Source organism: Candida metapsilosis, assembly GCF_017655625.1.
Source record: "Candida metapsilosis strain BP57 chromosome Unknown scaffold6, whole genome shotgun sequence".
In the NCBI taxonomy this organism is placed as follows: domain Eukaryota; kingdom Fungi; phylum Ascomycota; class Pichiomycetes; order Serinales; family Debaryomycetaceae; genus Lodderomyces; species Lodderomyces metapsilosis.
Window position 1 is genome coordinate 23,801 of NW_027138164.1, and position 17,044 is coordinate 40,844.

General features: G+C 39.7%; 7 protein-coding genes across 7 annotated transcripts; 2 read left to right on the top strand and 5 right to left on the bottom strand. All coding sequences in view use genetic code 12, as the record gives it.

The window, feature by feature from the left end:
- Positions 1 to 34: 34 nt before the first annotated feature.
- On the bottom strand, positions 35 to 2,413 carry RAD3 (TFIIH/NER complex ATP-dependent 5'-3' DNA helicase subunit; the record flags this gene model as incomplete). Its single annotated transcript, XM_067693257.1, has 1 exon — positions 35 to 2,413. The coding sequence occupies one exon, from the start codon at positions 2,411 to 2,413 to the stop codon at positions 35 to 37; it is 2,379 nt and encodes a 792-aa protein (XP_067546997.1).
- Positions 2,414 to 2,465: 52 nt separating this feature from the next.
- I9W82_004210 (adenylate kinase) lies at positions 2,466 to 3,131 on the bottom strand (the record flags this gene model as incomplete). The annotated part of the gene is made up of 1 exon (XM_067693259.1): positions 2,466 to 3,131. One exon carries the CDS (start codon positions 3,129 to 3,131, stop codon positions 2,466 to 2,468), a length of 666 nt encoding a protein of 221 aa, XP_067546998.1.
- Positions 3,132 to 3,207: 76 nt separating this feature from the next.
- I9W82_004211 (uncharacterized protein) lies at positions 3,208 to 4,356 on the bottom strand (the record flags this gene model as incomplete). Its single annotated transcript, XM_067693260.1, has 1 exon — positions 3,208 to 4,356. The coding sequence occupies one exon, from the start codon at positions 4,354 to 4,356 to the stop codon at positions 3,208 to 3,210; it is 1,149 nt and encodes a 382-aa protein (XP_067546999.1).
- Positions 4,357 to 4,486: 130 nt separating this feature from the next.
- SAC7 (Sac7p) lies at positions 4,487 to 6,379 on the bottom strand (the record flags this gene model as incomplete). Its single annotated transcript, XM_067693261.1, has 1 exon — positions 4,487 to 6,379. The coding sequence occupies one exon, from the start codon at positions 6,377 to 6,379 to the stop codon at positions 4,487 to 4,489; it is 1,893 nt and encodes a 630-aa protein (XP_067547000.1).
- A 2,117-nt stretch (positions 6,380 to 8,496) lies between these two features.
- Positions 8,497 to 11,496, bottom strand: CSA1 (Csa1p; the record flags this gene model as incomplete). Its single annotated transcript, XM_067693262.1, has 1 exon — positions 8,497 to 11,496. The coding sequence occupies one exon, from the start codon at positions 11,494 to 11,496 to the stop codon at positions 8,497 to 8,499; it is 3,000 nt and encodes a 999-aa protein (XP_067547001.1).
- A 2,210-nt stretch (positions 11,497 to 13,706) lies between these two features.
- On the top strand, positions 13,707 to 15,398 carry FRP2 (Frp2p; the record flags this gene model as incomplete). The annotated part of the gene is made up of 1 exon (XM_067693263.1): positions 13,707 to 15,398. The coding sequence occupies one exon, from the start codon at positions 13,707 to 13,709 to the stop codon at positions 15,396 to 15,398; it is 1,692 nt and encodes a 563-aa protein (XP_067547002.1).
- A 62-nt stretch (positions 15,399 to 15,460) lies between these two features.
- I9W82_004215 (uncharacterized protein) lies at positions 15,461 to 17,041 on the top strand (the record flags this gene model as incomplete). The annotated part of the gene is made up of 2 exons (XM_067693264.1): positions 15,461 to 15,911; positions 16,011 to 17,041. 2 exons carry the CDS (start codon positions 15,461 to 15,463, stop codon positions 17,039 to 17,041), a joined length of 1,482 nt encoding a protein of 493 aa, XP_067547003.1.
- Between the last annotated feature and the right edge of the window lie 3 nt (positions 17,042 to 17,044).

The following is a 17,044-nucleotide window of genomic DNA, read 5'->3' on the forward strand; positions in this document are numbered from 1 at the left end:
GCTTTCGCGTTGAAAAAATATACATTACAAAAACCTACAACAAATCTATATCCTCATCGTCAATATCCATAAACTCATCACCAACCTCCTCAACTTTCCCATTCTCCACAGTCTCCTCCTTCACACGACCTTGATTATACTGCTTCTGATACGCTTCAAGTTGATTAATATCCCACACCGACACCCCTTCTTGATCCTTTGGATTCGTCGGCTGAGCCAAACTCCGCAAAAACTTTTTAGCAGTGGCCAAGGCCATATCGGTGGACAAGTTGGTATCTGAATCATTCAACGCTTGAGCAATCCATTTCGGCAATTGTGCTTTCTTTCTAGCAAACCGTCTATCGGCCAACACCATAATACCGTAATCATCTTTACCTCGCAAAACTCTTCCCAAACATTGAGCAGCATGACGCATGGCGTCGAAGGAAAGGAAATCGTTTTCTTTAATCTGAAAGTGATCTCTCATGAATTCCAACCTTGCTTTTAAAATTCTCGACTCTGTATATTGAAAGGGAATACCAATCATCAATACTGTTCTTCCATAATGATGATCAAAATCAATTCCTTCTGAGACTTTTCCACGCGCCACAGATAGCAAGACTGCACCCCTTCCATTGGAACAGGCCTTCCTATACGTCTCCAATGCCAATGAGGTTTCTTGTGCATCGGGAGTCTCCACTAAGATAAGCTTATGCTTCCAAACCTCATCTAAAACACCCATAGTTTGCCACATGGAGATAATGGATTCCATATAAAGGTACGAAGGAAAGAACACAACCATACCATCAGGAGTTATCTTGGCAAACTCAATCAAAAGAGAGCCATAGTTTCTCACCACCGAAGGATCATTTCTAATTTCAAATCTTGACGATATCGACACCTGATCAGACCCCTTGGTGACAATCATTGGCAAAAAGGACCTTCTAGCCAACGTCATTGCATATGACTCTTGTATAACTGTTTGAAAGTTGAGCATTTTCGGATACATATCCAAAGGTGAGATTGTACCTGATGTAATAATAACCGAAGAGAACCGTTCAAACACCGGCTTTATGGCAATTGAAGCATCAAGACAAGTGAAATGAAGCATCGGATTGGGAACTGTGCTTCCCTCCGTTTCAAATGGTTCTAAAATCAACTGGAATCCCGTGTCATATGTAGACACCAAAGTCGCAAACGTGGCAATATCCTTCAACGCATTAAAATCCTCAATCTCAGTAAGCTCCAACGTCTTCACCAACAATGACAACCTCTCTGAACAAAATTTAAGCGGCTTTTTATCAATATAAGTCAACTCTTTTAAATGTTGCAAGAAACTAGTTGGCATTTCACTAATAACATGCAAGACTTTCATCCTCGTCTTTAAATACTCGATAAACCTCTTTAAAAACGCAATGAAATGTTCACCTTTTCTGATATTACCAGGAATAGCCTCGTCTAATAAATCTTGTGGTAGGACTGGGTTTGACATAAACATCTCCTGCTCTCGTTCAACTTCAGCTTGACGTAGCCCTTCCACCAACTGCTCATATTCATTTTGCAATTTTTCACTATCCTGCGCCTTCATCTCCTCCACCGCATCAGCCAACTTGTTTGCCCCTCGTGTAGCTCGCTTCAACACATCTTCAGTCAAATCCAACGATAACGACTCAATACAAACGTTATCGATATTATGCGCCTCATCAAATATAATTATACTATCCTTTGACAACTCTCGCGATACTCGATCAGCAATCTTGGGGTCTAATAAATAATGGTATGAATAAATAATGATATTACAGAATGGAATCATTCTACGAACAGTGAAGTACGGACACGTCCCAATCTCTTTGCAGTACCTGATCAACGCGTCAAATGAGTAAACACCCAGCGGAACATACTCATGAGGATCCATATCATTCATCTTTTCATGAAAGGAACAAAGACTATACTTTGCAGGGTCTCTAACTTGCTCCTCCTCTGTCACAACACCCTTTTCGATCTTTTCCTTTAATTGTCCATTGGTCACTCTTCGACACATTTCATCCACGACATTCCCCTTCTTTTCTCTCGATATCAACGGGTTCAAACAAAGGTTTTTTCTACTTGTCAATCCCAACCCTCTGAAATCCTCAACATATCCCAACTCATTTGCTCTAAACTCCATCAACTTGTGCAATTCAATCAAAGCTTTTTCAATCTCCGACATGGTACGCGAACAATACACAATCTTTCTATGTTCTGGGTAGTGCATCTGGTACGCCACCGTTAGGGATAATAATGAAATGGTTTTCCCTGTTCCTGAAGGCATCTCTAGGATACAGTTGCCCCCGACGTCAAGCGTCTTTTTGATATCACTCATATAAGCATACTGCTCGGGATATATCCTTGGATAAGGAAACAATACAGGTAGATCATCGATGTAGAACTTCATTGTAGAAAGGAAGAGTGTAGTTTTGCTCTATAAAAAAAATGCGGGTAGCGTTTTATCTATTTACCAACTTTTCAACTTGAGGATAGATGATATCACTTGTGTTTCCAGAGACAACTCTCCATATTCCCAACTCCTGGTAGTACTCACGCAAGTCCTGAATCTTTTCATTATACTTGTCCAATCTCTTTTGGAATACTTCGGCGTTATCATCTTCCCTTTTCAGCAACGGTTCTCCAGTCACGTCATCTTTAAATGGCACCTTTGGCGGGTTGTAATCCAAGCTGTAGATTCTACCACTTGGTAAATGAACATATCTAGATTCTATTCTATGCAATATGACCTTCTGATCAACGTCCAACTCGATAACCATATTCAAGTTTGAGCCATACTGCTCCAACACATCATTCAACTGATGGGCTTGGTTACTCGTACGCGGGAATCCATCCAACAACCAACTGGCCTTATTAGTCAACCAATTGTGTGTCTGCAATTCACCGGTAATCAATCGTACCATGACTGGGTCCGGAACCAATGCCCCACTTTTCAAATATTTTTCCGCTTTTACCCCAATGCTGGTGCCATTGGCAATTTGTGATCTCAACACATCACCCGAGGAGATATACTGCAATTGAGGAAACTTTTTCAAGAGTCGTTTGGATATGGTACCCTTTCCTGAACCGGGTGCACCTAGTAGTAACAATCGAGTTGGTTTCAACATGGTCTACTCCACAAATGGGTAACTATTTTTTTTTCAACGCGGATTTTATCAAGAGATTTTTTATTTTTATACACAACTATTCATCATCTTCATCACTTTCTATAATTCTTCTTCTCTTTCTCGTCTCCTCTTCTGCCGAACTTTCCCGGTACTTAGCTTGACCTTCTTCTTTCAATTTACGCAATCTTTCTGCGCCTTTCTCAAACTCCTCTTCCTCTTCTCCCTCTTCTTCTCCCTCCTCTTCTCCTTCCTCTTCATCATCATACCTTTCAAGCTCCTCTTCATCTCCAGCAACAAAATCGTCCTCTTCATCATACTCCTCACCAATTCCCTCCTGCTCTTCATCTTCTTCTTCACCATAAGTTCTAGCAAATCGAGCATACGAGCTCTCCCTAACAGCAGGACTCTCGCCTCTTTCAAACTTCTCCTCCTCCAATCTCCTCCTACTCTCTAGCTGCCTCTTCATCTTCAACTTTTTCCTCTCATTTTCATCAGCAATTCTCTGCTTCTTTAATGGATCATCTTCGGTTATGGTATTCAAAATCTTGTCCTTAAAATGTATATTCTTCATCACTTGTGTTAGCCTTTTATGAATCGAGTTATTTGAAGCTGGTAACAAATTGATCGTATTTTCAACAACGGAATCAGTTTGCAAAATCTCAGCACTCTTGTATGACTTTACCAAGAAATTATCAGTCGTTGGTAACGTCTTCACATCAAACATTTCATCTCCAATTTTCAAACTCACAGTTCCATCATCCCATTGAACAAAATGGGCATTCGACTGTTTCACAATCTCATCATTTCCCGAATTGTGGTATCTCCATCTTACCGTGGATGAATTAATCAACTTTTCAGCCAATTGCTCATAATATATCTGTTTTGATGTTAACCCCTTCTCTGCTCTCTCAACAGCATTATTCTCAACTTCTTCCTTAAATGTTGTGGGGTCAAATGGATGTGGGTCGATATTCAAATGCATTGGAGTTTTCAAAATTTGAGTGCCTTCAGCCAACAGAGACACCGCATGACGAGGTAGTGATAATTCCAAAATATTCTTTTCTCCATCGTCGTAATCGTCTTGCTCAGAATCGTTTCCTTCTTCAGTTTCACTTTTCAAATACGTTTCAGTTTGCTCTTGTTGTTGCTCCTCTTCATCATCCCCAAACAAGTCATCAATCTCCTCCTTCAACTCTCCTGGACTATTATCTTCTACCTCAGACATTGATTTGTTGCTTTTACCTGCCACCTGGGAACGAAATTTTTGACGTCCTTTTTTTTTGGACGAAAAAAATATACAGCTAATTTTAGTACACAAAAACAATTACAAATACAAAATTACATAATATAAACACCTATTTAATCTTTGGCCCCGAGCTTGGTGTAGTTACAATTATCACAGGCTCTTCAGCAGCTCCATTAGATGGCTCCTCTGGCTTTGCTTGTGCTCTCTCATTATCAAAATTTATTCTCATTGGGTTAGCCGCATTTGCCAATCTTGACTGGTTGAAATAAGACTCCTCGACATCAGACCCAATGTCGTTGTCATCGGAGACTTCATAATCCACATCTGATTCAAATGGTATTGATCCGGTAACATTGTGTTGATAACCAACCACCAAATCTTCATGATTCCCTGCCGAGCTCAAGCTTTTCGAATGCCGACGATTAAAAGGTGCAGGCTCCTTCAGTAGATCATTTTTAGATAGCGACGTAGCACTTTCTAATGGAGTTGTGCTGGTGGAAGTGACGGCACTTTGTATGGATTGTGGAGGTTCAACAGGTGCAGTTTCCTCCGTAGGAGTATTTGTAGGCAAAAGCTTGTACGCGTAGTGAATCAAAAACTCCACAACTAGTTGCGACAAAGCATATTCTTCAGGATCAAGGTCATGACTAGGGTGTGATAGAATCAGGGGTTGAAAAATGGCAGCTAAATTTCTCGAACTCATCAAGTTTTCCTTCAGGTGATTACGCACCATCGCCAACAAGTCCAATACGTAAAATAACAACTGCTTTGAAGCAGTTGGTAAATCATTAACCAAATGTTTGAAATCATCAATTGCCGCATGGACATCTCTTGTAAGCTTTTTGTAGTTTTTGGATTTCTTCTTATTCTTGAGGTCAATTTCTTCCTGAGTAGGTTGTCGTGGAGGTTGTGGAGGTTGCTGCTGTTGTTGCTGTGGTTGCTGCTGCTGCAGTTGCAGTTCTGTTGGTTGAATAGAACTAGTTGGATGCGACGACACATTTGAATCATTACGTTTTCTAAAATCAACTCCATTATCAATTTTTCCAACATTGGCTTCAGTCAACATTTGCGACGAGCTTGTCAAGTCCTCCACACTAGCTTGTTTGAGACTCTTTGATGGATTTTCAGCTTTATACTGCATGTAACAGATGATTCTCTTTCTATTCTTCAATGGCTCTCTAAAATCTTCATACATGTTTAACGGAATAAGTGGCTCGGGAAGTGCATTCAAGTATCTTCTTAAGATAGATGCAGCGTCATGAACTGTATATCCATCCCAGTTTAATTGCTTACCAAAAGTTGGTGGCGTGTTGAAGATAACTTGCAAGTCTTTAATCCTCTTTGATGAGCCTCCAACTCTGAATATTCCTTCCACGTTAAGCCCATTCTTTTTCAAATATACACCACACTTGGCAACAACAATGGGGATTTGTCCATACTTCAAGCCATCAGATTGGTCTCCAGTAAGGATGGATATCTTTGCTGATGCTTCTGCCAAAGCTTGTTGCAAGGGGACACCAAAGTATTTTGAGTTTTCATCAACAAGTGCATTGGTTTGCATAAAAGAGTCTCGATGCTGGCGTATACTACTTTCCGACTGATTCAACGAGTTTGATCTAACTCGTGACACATTATTTGTAGACCTAGATTTGTGATTAAGAAGTGGGCGTAAAAAGTCGGAATGATGACTGGATCCTGTAGGTGAAGTTCCAAAGAAATTTGGCCCATGATGGTTATTCAGTTGATGATGATGATTCTGGTAGGATGAATTAGGAGAGTCGATGTTCCCATGTGTGGATTGGTGATTGGCATTTGGTATATTCAACGGACTATGATGTTGATGAGACGAAGAAAAGCTTGTCTTTGTAGGAGATTTTGAAATGGAGTCATTGTCACTAATTTCATTAACAGACTCGTTGGATAACAAGTTTGAAGAACGTTTTAAACTTTTGGCCCACCCAAAAATGGACCCTCTGTTGTTTGGGGATTGAGACTGGCTCATGTTGACTTTTTCAGAGATTAGCAGTGGAACTGTATTGAGTTTGGGAAGAAAGTGAGCAATAAACTGAAGAATGTGGGCGTTGTTTGTAACTTTGAGATAGGTGAGCAGTACGAAGGAAAATAGTAATGTATCTTGAGCCGGTGGAGAGAGGTGTGACTTCTGTGTGAGTGCGAAGTTGATTTGAGTAATATATCTGGCCTACCTCTTGTTGTCGTATGTGTATTAGTCCTGGGTGTATCTGTCTGTCTGTCTGTGTGTGTGTATGGGTAGTGGTGGTTTATGTTTATCTCTCTTGTCACTCCGTGTGTATATGAGTGTGTGTGTGTTAAATTTTTTTTTTTTTTTTTTTTTTTTTCGTCTCACTCTCACTTTCACTTTCACTCTCTATTTCTTATTCTTGTTCTTGTGTCTGTGTTGTGTTATGTGTATGCTGTGTGTCTAACTATTTTGTTTTCTGCATGAAGGACGTGCTGAGCCGATATACTGTTGGTACAGTAAAGAAGTTCTTACAGTATTGAGGTACAAGAGACCATCGTCTTCAACTGTTAAAGAGAAATCATCAAAGATCACTTTTGTAAGAGAAGGTGTAGACAATGTGTCTGTCTGTATTAGCTCAATAGAGAATAGCCAAAACATGCGTAGTGTTCCCATTACAAGAAGTCTAGTTCAATTTCAAATAAATACCAAGCTGTGAGTACAATTGTAACACACCGCTGTTGGTATATCTTAGAGTCATTTTCACTCTACCGCAACGTTTTATTACACCCCCCCCCCTCTTTAAACACGCGAATTGTGGATTATTTTACTTTTTACATTACAAGAGTTGTAGGTAAGTTGAAATCTTCGAACAGTCGGTCCATAGTTATTTCACCTTCGACTTGTGGTATACCTAAAGCATTTCTTAGGGAAAGTGTAACTCTTGTTAATAAACGTATATTGGCTTGGCTTACGTGTATGATTTATTAATTTGATGATACGCGTGTGTTGTTTGTTGTTTGTTATTTTATGAATAGTAGTAGTGTACATTTGGATAAAAAAAGAAAGTGTGTGTGTGTTACTGTGTCCTTTCTTTTGTTTTGTTTGTTGTGTGTCGTAAAATTCAAATTTTGAGTCATGCTTTTTTTTCTTTAAACATACAAAGCCACTACTAACACACAGCACATAACACATGTTGAGTTTATAACTGAGATGTGTAGAATGTACAAGGCTTAATAGGAGCTACTTCTCGTGACTTAAACTTCAACAAGAACAAGAGCAAGAGCAAGTGAAATATGGCAAATAGGAAGATACGTACAAAATCGTTATTTCTTAATTGTTAATATTTTGCAATAGAATTAAACCAAAAAAGCATACACACAAGTTACTTACTAAGTTATTGTTACATCATTGTAATATTGTCAATAATTCTCTTGTAGTTGTGATTGAGGGGCTTACTATCAATGTTTGTTTGTTTTGTCAACATATGGCATTGACAGTTTGACTTTGATAGAAAAGTTCTATAAATAGAAAGAATAATCAACAACAACATCAACAACAAATACACAAACAAAAGTCATCAACGCTCATCAATAGGAAATTAAAAGAAGTAGTACTTCACCAATACTCTTTCTTTCTCTTTTCAAAATTACCTTTCGAAAACAATCATTAAAGAGACACACGTGGGTAAAGTTCACATTCAACGTTTGTTCTATGTTGTAGTTGTAGTTTGCTCCTTCTTCTTTTGGTTAAATTCAAATCTTCAATTCATATACTTTTTGTGTTGTTGATAAACGCTACAATGTAGCACAAAAACAAAAAAAGACACGAGTCTAGACCTAAATTGTTTATAATAGACCTACTTTTATTCCCCACCAGACCTACCAATGAGCAATGAGACTTACAATATTCTATTTTATCATAATTCAACAACACAGTAGTAAAAAAAAGTGTATTAGACAATTACATATCTATACAAAAATCAAAATAAACCGAAAACAGTTCTTATAAAAAAAAAAAACTAACACAAAAATATAACAAAATTGACTGTTTTCAAGGACTCACACATCCTATCAAACAGTTCAATCTGTAACCGAAAAGGATAAAAAGAAAGAAAACAAGGGAGTTATTTCCACCGCCCCCTAAACGAACAAGACAGTAAAAGCAACAATGGTACCAATTAAACTCATTGATAAACCATAAGACTTGGATCCAGCATTTGCATTAGCATTAGCAGCAACAGTTGGAGTACTCTCTGATCCTGATAAACCACTAGCATTTGTAGCAGTTGATACAACCACTGTTTGTGTCACTTCTGAACCAGTCTCTTTAGCACCAGAAGCAGAAGAAGTTCTAGCAACAGCAGCTACAGTCTCTCTAGCAGCAGAAGCAACCGATGCAGCTTGAGATGCTTCAACAGCAGCACTATAAGCTTCAGCAGCAGCCGATTGTGCATGAGCAACAGCTTCTGATGAATGTTGCAACTCAGCTTCTCTCAATTGAGCTTGTGCGGCTGATTTTTGTTGTTCAGCAGCAGATTGTTGAACAGAAACTGCTGATTCATATTGCGACACAACTGCTTCCAATGTATTTTGAGCTTGTTGCTCAACTGATTGAAGGGAACTGATTTGACTCTCACAACTGTATACAATCTCAGTCTTGGTGACTTGTTGCGCACTTGATTTGACTGAATTCAACGATGAAATAGCCGACTCACATGACACAATAACAGTTACAATACTTTGTTGAGCTTCAATACATGAAGATTGAACAGCAGCAGCACTTGTTTGAACCGAGTGGGCTTCACTTTGAACAGAGCTAGCAGATGATTGAGCACAGTATTCACTGACTTTGGTGACAATAATAGTGGTGGTAAATGTTGACTCGTTTCCTTTTTCATCAGTTGAACAGACTGTAGTGGTAACAGTGGTTGTTGATGGGTAAGTTGGTTCTTGTGAAGCATCTGATGAACCAGTAGTAGATTCAGATCCAGTGACTCCTGATGGACCAGTAGTAGATTCAGATGTTGGGGTAGCGGATCCTGTTCCATCGGAAGTAGAAGAAGTTCCTGGAGCACTCAATGGCCCAGCAACAGCTTCAATTGCGGTACATCCTTCACCATCAGCAACACGAATATCATATCCAACTTCAGCAGGACATGCAAAGAACTCAACTTCATTTGCACGCTTCATAAACTTACCAGAAGAAGGTGGAGTTAAAGTGATTCTATTGTTTTCAAGTCCCCAGCCACTTGTTGCATTGTCAATGCCACCAACAATTAACTCTCCAGCTGATCCAACTTGAATATAACCAGACTCGTCAACTAGGAGCAAACCATCAACAATTGTAAATTGCACTTCAGATCCATCAAACAATTTAATATGGGTAGTGTTTGATTCAAATGTGGTGACTTCACCATTAAACATGGCAGAAATCGCAAATGGCTCACTTGGTGTAACCGACTCAGTTGGTAATGTAGTTTCAACAGATGATTCAGATGAAGGTTGACTAGTAGTAGATTCGGTAGATGGTTCAGCAGATGGTTCAGTAGATGGTTCAGTAGATGGTTCAGTAGATGGTTCTGCAGTAGATTCAATACTCAAATCTGTCGATCCATTTGATGAAGGTGCCTCTGATGATGGATTGGTATCGACAGTGGAGCTAATTGGAGCGGCCGTAGCAGCAGATTCAAGTAACGAGCTGACACTTGCAGGTGGCATCCAGTATGGGTCCCAAACTCCGGCACTGGAGCAAATTGATGTAGCCAATGACCTAGCATCTAACACATCTTCTCCACGACAGTTTTCGGCAATACAGCTACCAACAGCACCTTGGAATGTTGGCATGATACAAAGACATCCAGTATCCCAGTACGGACATGGCGTTACACCTGTGTTTTGGAACATACATGGTTTAGCACATTCTGGCAATTGATCATAGATTCTGTCAGCAAAACCATTGATTGAAGCAGTCTTTGGCACACTTGGATAAGTAGCGTATGGGTTGTCACTAGATGAAGTTGGAGCAGTAGTAATCAATGAATCGGATGATGACGATGAAGTGACTTCTTCGGACGTGGACGTCTCTCCAGTAGATGAGGTAGCTTCAGCAGATGATGTGACTTCAGCAGTGGAACTGATTGGCGCGGCAGTGGCAGCAACTTCAAGTAAAGAACTGACACTTGCAGGTGGCATCCAGTAAGGAGCACGGACGCCTGCACTTGAACATATCGACGTAGCCAATGATCTAGCATCCAAAACTTGTTCTCCACGACAGTTTTCGGCAATACAACTACCCACTGGACCTTGGAATTGTGGCATCATACAAAGACATCCTGCATCCCAGTACGGACATGGAGTGACGCCTGTATCTTGGAACATACATGGCTTAGCACATTCTGGCATCTGGTCATAGATCTTGTCAGCAAAACCGTTAATTGAAGCAGTCTTGATTACACTTGGGTATGTGGAAAATGGGTTCTCACTAGATGAACTAGGTGCACTGGTGATCAATGAGTCAGATGAAGTTGCTTCTTCAGAGGTTGATGGCTCAACGGATGTAGATGGTTCTTCGGATGTAGATGGTTCTTCGGATGTAGTTGGTTCAGCCGTAGTTGATGCTTCTTCAGTAGAAGGTACTTGATCAGTGTTTGCTGGTGATGATGACTCTTCAGCAGAGGAGGCAGCATCAGTTGTTGTACTGAGTGGAGCAGCAGTAGCAGCGGATTCAAGCAATGCTGTAACACTGGCTGGTGGCATCCAGTATGGCTCCCATACCCCGGCACTTGAACAGATCGACGTAGCCAATGACCTAGCATCTAAAACATCTTCTCCACGACAGTTCTCTGCGATACATTTTCCAACTTCATCTTGAAACATCGGCATGATACAAAGACATCCAGTATCCCAGTACGGACATGGCGTTACACCTGTGTTTTGGAACATACATGGTTTAGCACATTCTGGCAATTGGTCGTAGATTCTGTCAGCAAAACCATTGATTGAAGCAGTCTTTGGCACACTTGGGTAGGTAGCATATGGATTATCTGCTGTGGTAGTTGGTGCTGCGGTAATGCTGTCACTATCTGCTGCAGTGACAAGTGAAGCAATGAAAGCGAAGGAATAGACCAATGAGTATCTCATCTTGAATCAAAGGTCGAGTTTGTTGTGTTGTTGTCTAGGTAACAGAATTTTAAAGTTAGAACGGTGGGAGATTGGTTCATTTTATGGTGCTTTGACTTTAACAATTGATGCACAATTTAAAAACGCCTAACTGGAGCAACTTTGATGTAAATAAGGTTACGCTTATGACAAGCATCCAATCAGAAGCAGTTTTGCAGTTGCAATATTTTGTATACTTTCACAATGGACTCAAAAATAAACTTAATCCTTCGTGCTTTCTAACTGTTCACTTAATAAGCTCCTGTTTGTACCATCATCCGTAATATTATTCATTTTGGGATAGATTTGTGCCAAAAGCGATAAAACCGCACCCGAATTGAATACCAATTCTAACATCTTTAAGCGCCAATGGGGAACCAGTAGTGCTGCGTTTTTGTGGTGAAAACTAAAAGCCAAAATTCCAATTGTAAACTTTGAAGTTATAAGCGATATCAGGCCATGTAATACTCGTATAATAAAATAAAACTATTGGCGAAGAATCCCTGGAATAGGGTTCACAATATCGGAGCCTGAATGAGTCAATATTATTTTGATAAACGAGTTTCATAGCCTGTGGAAGGGTGCACTCGCCTTAAGATGCATGTTAGAAATTGGGCCAGCTGCTTAATAACATATTCCATTCGGGTATAAAAAGTAGGACAAACGACTGGTGCCGTTACGCTATAGACTCATTCACGTAAAAGAAATTTTTTTTTTCTTGTTTTCAATATTTGGCGATCTTTGACACAAAATGATAAACTTTGGAAAAGAGTATCCATTCCATGAAACATTTAAAGTTTAGTTTGGTATTTAGTAATTAGAGTTTATAAAAATGCTAAGAAAAAAAGCCTGCTCTTTCTTAGTCCTGGCGCGTAAGTGTAGCGGACTCTACTGCTATTGGCTGAAATCCAATTTGAAGAATTAAGCGGCCCCGCAAATGGACTTTTGTACAGCTGTATGCTAAAGGAAGGGATTGCCAACTCGGTGTTCACACCAAAGTAAGTCCAAAAAGCCAAGAAAAATCTTGCGTTTACAAATTTATCTATTCCATCAATTTAATCAAATAAATCAGCTGTTTGTCGAAGGTAAATTTGGTTGTAGTGGATACACTCTTGCTGTAGCTCGTCAGCATTATGTTTGAATTACAAAGAAGTAACAATTGTCAACAATATCATTCTATAATAGGCGAAAGTGTATGGTTAGGAACAGATGGATCTGATAAAATTGATTCCATTTTGTACGACATGACACAAACTTAAACAATGTTGTTTTTGTTCCCCGAAACAATTAAACGCCAAATTCTTCCAACACCGATAAATACGACCGTAATTCTAAGGCTTGGAAACCCCAGAAATCTGTCTCCATATATGCCTAAGCTTCAAAGGGAGGATGGAGACTTCCTTGAAGTTTGTATCCCTACCCACGACGTCCATGTTCAGCGTTGATGTTCATGCACCCGACATTCTACATGCTCTGACCGATAAGTACGCCGATTGAAAGCCGAAGCTTCTTCTGGCAGTGGTGTGCAGTTTTGCGTGTTTCGGCTTTATCGTTGTATAGAAATGACAAGAAAAAAAAAGCACCAAAACAACACACCCCAAAACGGAGAGACAAAATGCCTAGACAAGTGTAGCAAGTGAAAGGAGCTAAATAGTCTAAGACAAAGGCACTGCTACTGATACAAAGACGACTATAGCTTCCTCCTCAGCTGAGGAATAGCCCCGTTTCCATATGGCTTGGTACTTGTGATGTTTTGGGGCTGAGAGATATTATAAAAATTCAAAATTGTTCTCATTCCTTGGCAAGTCTTGAATCACTTTTCATCTATTGGCTGGAGCAAAAATTTACAACATCATATATCATTTGACATGTATCATCTCATCTCATTCTTTCCATTTCCCTTTTCTTCACCATAAACTATGAGTGAATTATCTGTGGAGCTTCAAAAACAGTTTGAAAAGGAAAGAAACACCAAAAATCAATGGATCAGTTGTGCTTTTAGCTTAATTCTATTTGTTGTTCATGGAATTATCTTTTTCTGGATTCCACGTACATTGAGACAGAAGCGGTATGTCAAATCAAATAGGTTCAAACCATTCTTTATTTTACTTAATATTTGGAACACATTCAATTACACACTATGCATTAAACTCAGAAGCAAAAAGATATACTTCAAACCAAGTGTGTTGGTGATGTTTTTATTCTACATTTTATTAAACGGAAAGTTATGTTATAATGATACACATGACATCACATACATACCAAGAACATTTGCCATCGCTAAAAGATGTGCCAGAGTTGGTATTGGTCAGGTCCCAGCTATTTTTTTATTAATTACTAAAGGTGACTTCATAACTGGTATAACTGGTCTCACTTATGAGCGTACAACTTTTCTCCACATTTGGTTTTCATTCATGATGTTTGTGGTGGTCACATTCCACGTTGCTGTTGTGTCTTACTATTGGGACAAACCTGAATGGTCTACCATTCATCCAAGGTATCCTAAAAATGTCTATGGAATTATTGCTTATGTCACGTTTGTCTTGCTTGCATTGGGCAATGTTAAGTTTATCCGCAAGTACTGGTATGACCAAGCAATGGTAAACCATCGTGTGCAGTCATTTATCATGTTGCTTATGGCATTCTTTCATAACAACAGTGCCAAGGCAATGGTGATTGTCGGTGTACACTTGTTGGTTTTAGACAAAGTCATTGGACGTATTTATGGAATTGTGCATAGTAAGAAGTCGCCGACCAGAGGCTGGTCTCAATTCGAAATGTTGGATGACGAAGTTATGAAGGTATCCATTCCTATAAAGATTAATAATAATTTCAACCCCAACTCATGGTTTGGGTTGATCAAGTTCAAGTACGGAAATTGGAAAGCAGGGCAACATATTTACTTTAATGTCGGGAAGATTGATTTTTTCCAACACCACCCATTCATGATTGCTAGCTTGCCTGATTCTGGGAAAATGGTCATCATTGTGAGAAAGAGAAATGGGTTCACCAAAAAGATGTTTGAAAAGTTTATTGAGCTTAAGGAGAAACAGCTCGCTGGAGAAGAAACTGAAATGGATTATATTCTTTGGTACAGACCTAAGTTGGATAGGTTGTTTATGAAAATGAAGCCAATTTTGCAGAAATTGAGACTATCCAAGAGTGAATCTACTGATACAGACCAGAGCTTATCAGAGACGAGTTTGCCAGAATATAGAAAAATCGTCAACCCAGAAACTGTCATCTGGAAGGTGGCATTTAGAGGTCCCCTGGGAGGAAAGTGTCAGCCTTTATTGACGTTTGACTCGGTGGCTTTTCTTGCTCAAGACCTTGGTGCTTCGTTCATTTTACCTGTATGTTTGGACTTGCTACAAACTATTGATAGAAAAGAGGTTGACAAAGACTACTTGGGAAGACCCGCGCACCCCAGTATTTCAGTGTATTGGTCGGTCAAGTCTATAAAGACTATTAGCTATTATGATCATTTACTTGGTAAGTTGGCAACCTTCATTAAGCTAGGGAAATTGAAGCTCACCGTTTACATCGAGGAAGCCAATACCATTGAGTTAAATCCATTCACAAATGGTAAAGGTAATGACATTGCAGTTGAAGTACATGAGGCAAAACTTCCCTCAAATGATAGCTCAGAAACAGATGACTCAGTAATCAACAAGATCTTCCAACCAATGAATATCGAAGAAACGCTCAAGACGCATGTAACCAGCGTCAAGTATTCAGGCAACAACTACTTCAAATCTTTGGCTATTTTGAGTTGCGGAGAGGATCAGAGTTTCGGAAAGGGCGTCGAATATCATGTTCAAGGCTTTAGGTGGATGAAAGAAGCGCCAAATATATATTTTTATAATGAGTCGTATTATACATAGATAAGTGCGCAAGAATAAACAGGAAAACAAAAAATTAAAACCCCTTTGCCACACTTTAAGCAATGTTTGGTTCAGTATATCCAGCGTTAGAAGAGCTAAAACAACCTCTCTCGGAAGAACAGTTGACTGTTCTTCGCAATCAGCTCAAGTCAGAGGAACCGAAACCATCTCCACAAACACAATTCAACTATGCATGGGGTTTGTTAAAGTCACCCACGCGGAAACACCAACAAGAAGCAGTTGTGATTCTCACATCACTATACAAACAAGAACCATCAATGAGAAGAGAAGTGTTGTATTACTTGAGTTTGGGCTCTTTCAAGTTGGGTGATTACTCCAACGCAAAACGCTACATTGAAACCTTGTTGAAGTCAGAACCAGAAAACTCTCAAGCGTTGAGTTTGTTGGAGAATATCAACGACAAAATTGCTCAAGAGGGTTTAATTGGAATCGGTGTCGCCGGTGGTGTATTGGCTGTCGGTGTTGGGATTATAGGTGCATTGGTGAGAAGAAGTAGGAAGTAAATTACATAGAATGAATGAATAAATATTGTGTGCAAAAAAAAAATCCGTATCTCTTTAGTTATGAACAATGGATTGGGGAACCATATAGCAACAGCCGTCATCAAACAGTTTAATGACTTGAATTTGAAATCAGGTAAGCCAGCAACACGATCTAATGGAGTAACAGAGTGGACTGTGCTAGCCAGTGTGGTTGCAATTGATGACAACCGTATTGTCCCCATCACTTTGGCAACAGGAGTAAAAGTGTTGCCCGACAAAGTTCGAAGCTATTCACAGGGAGGCGTGGTGCATGACATGCACGCAGAAGTTCTAGCATTGAGGCTTTTTAACTACTTTCTTTTGGAGGAAGCAATGAACCCACAATCTTCATGGATCGAAAGACGCCACAAGCTCAAATTTAAAGATGTGAAATTGGCGTTATTCGTTAGTGAGCCTCCGTGTGGAGATGCGTCAATGAACTATTTATCGTCATCACTAGAGTCAAATGAGGCGTGGGCCTCTTCACGCACGGGCAGTTTCGTAAGAGGTCGTAACAACTTTGACCAATTGGGAGTGGTGAGGACGAAACCTGGGAGAACTGATAGCCTCATTTCTTATTCAAAGTCGTGTTCTGACAAGCTATGCTTGAAGCAACTTACTGGGATTTGTAATGCAGCTACTGCTCATATATTTGAGCCCATTTACTTGGATTACTTAGTCGTTAACAAAGTGGGTGTAGCTGACTTTGATCGGTGCTTTAAGAGCCGATTTCAGACTGAGCATGTGCATTACTTGGAGCTTCTTCCGTACGACACTGACGCATACGAGTTTCACAAAGCTGATGATAAGGAGCCATGTCCGCTCTCACTATTATACGTCGTGCCGCTCAATGTTCACCAAGTATTAAACAATGGTGTCAAAAATGGAGCATTTGTAAAAAATAGGGCACCAAAACCAGGTGGTGAGAGTATCATAAGCAACAACAGCTTCATGAAAATGCTCTGCCGCCTCTGTCAAATAGATCAACCAACCTACAATCTGTTCAAAATGGCAGATACAGAGAGACAGGCACTCAAGTGCCTGGGCCAAAAATTGCTACGAAATTGGAGACACACATCCATTGATAATTTTGATTTATAACTG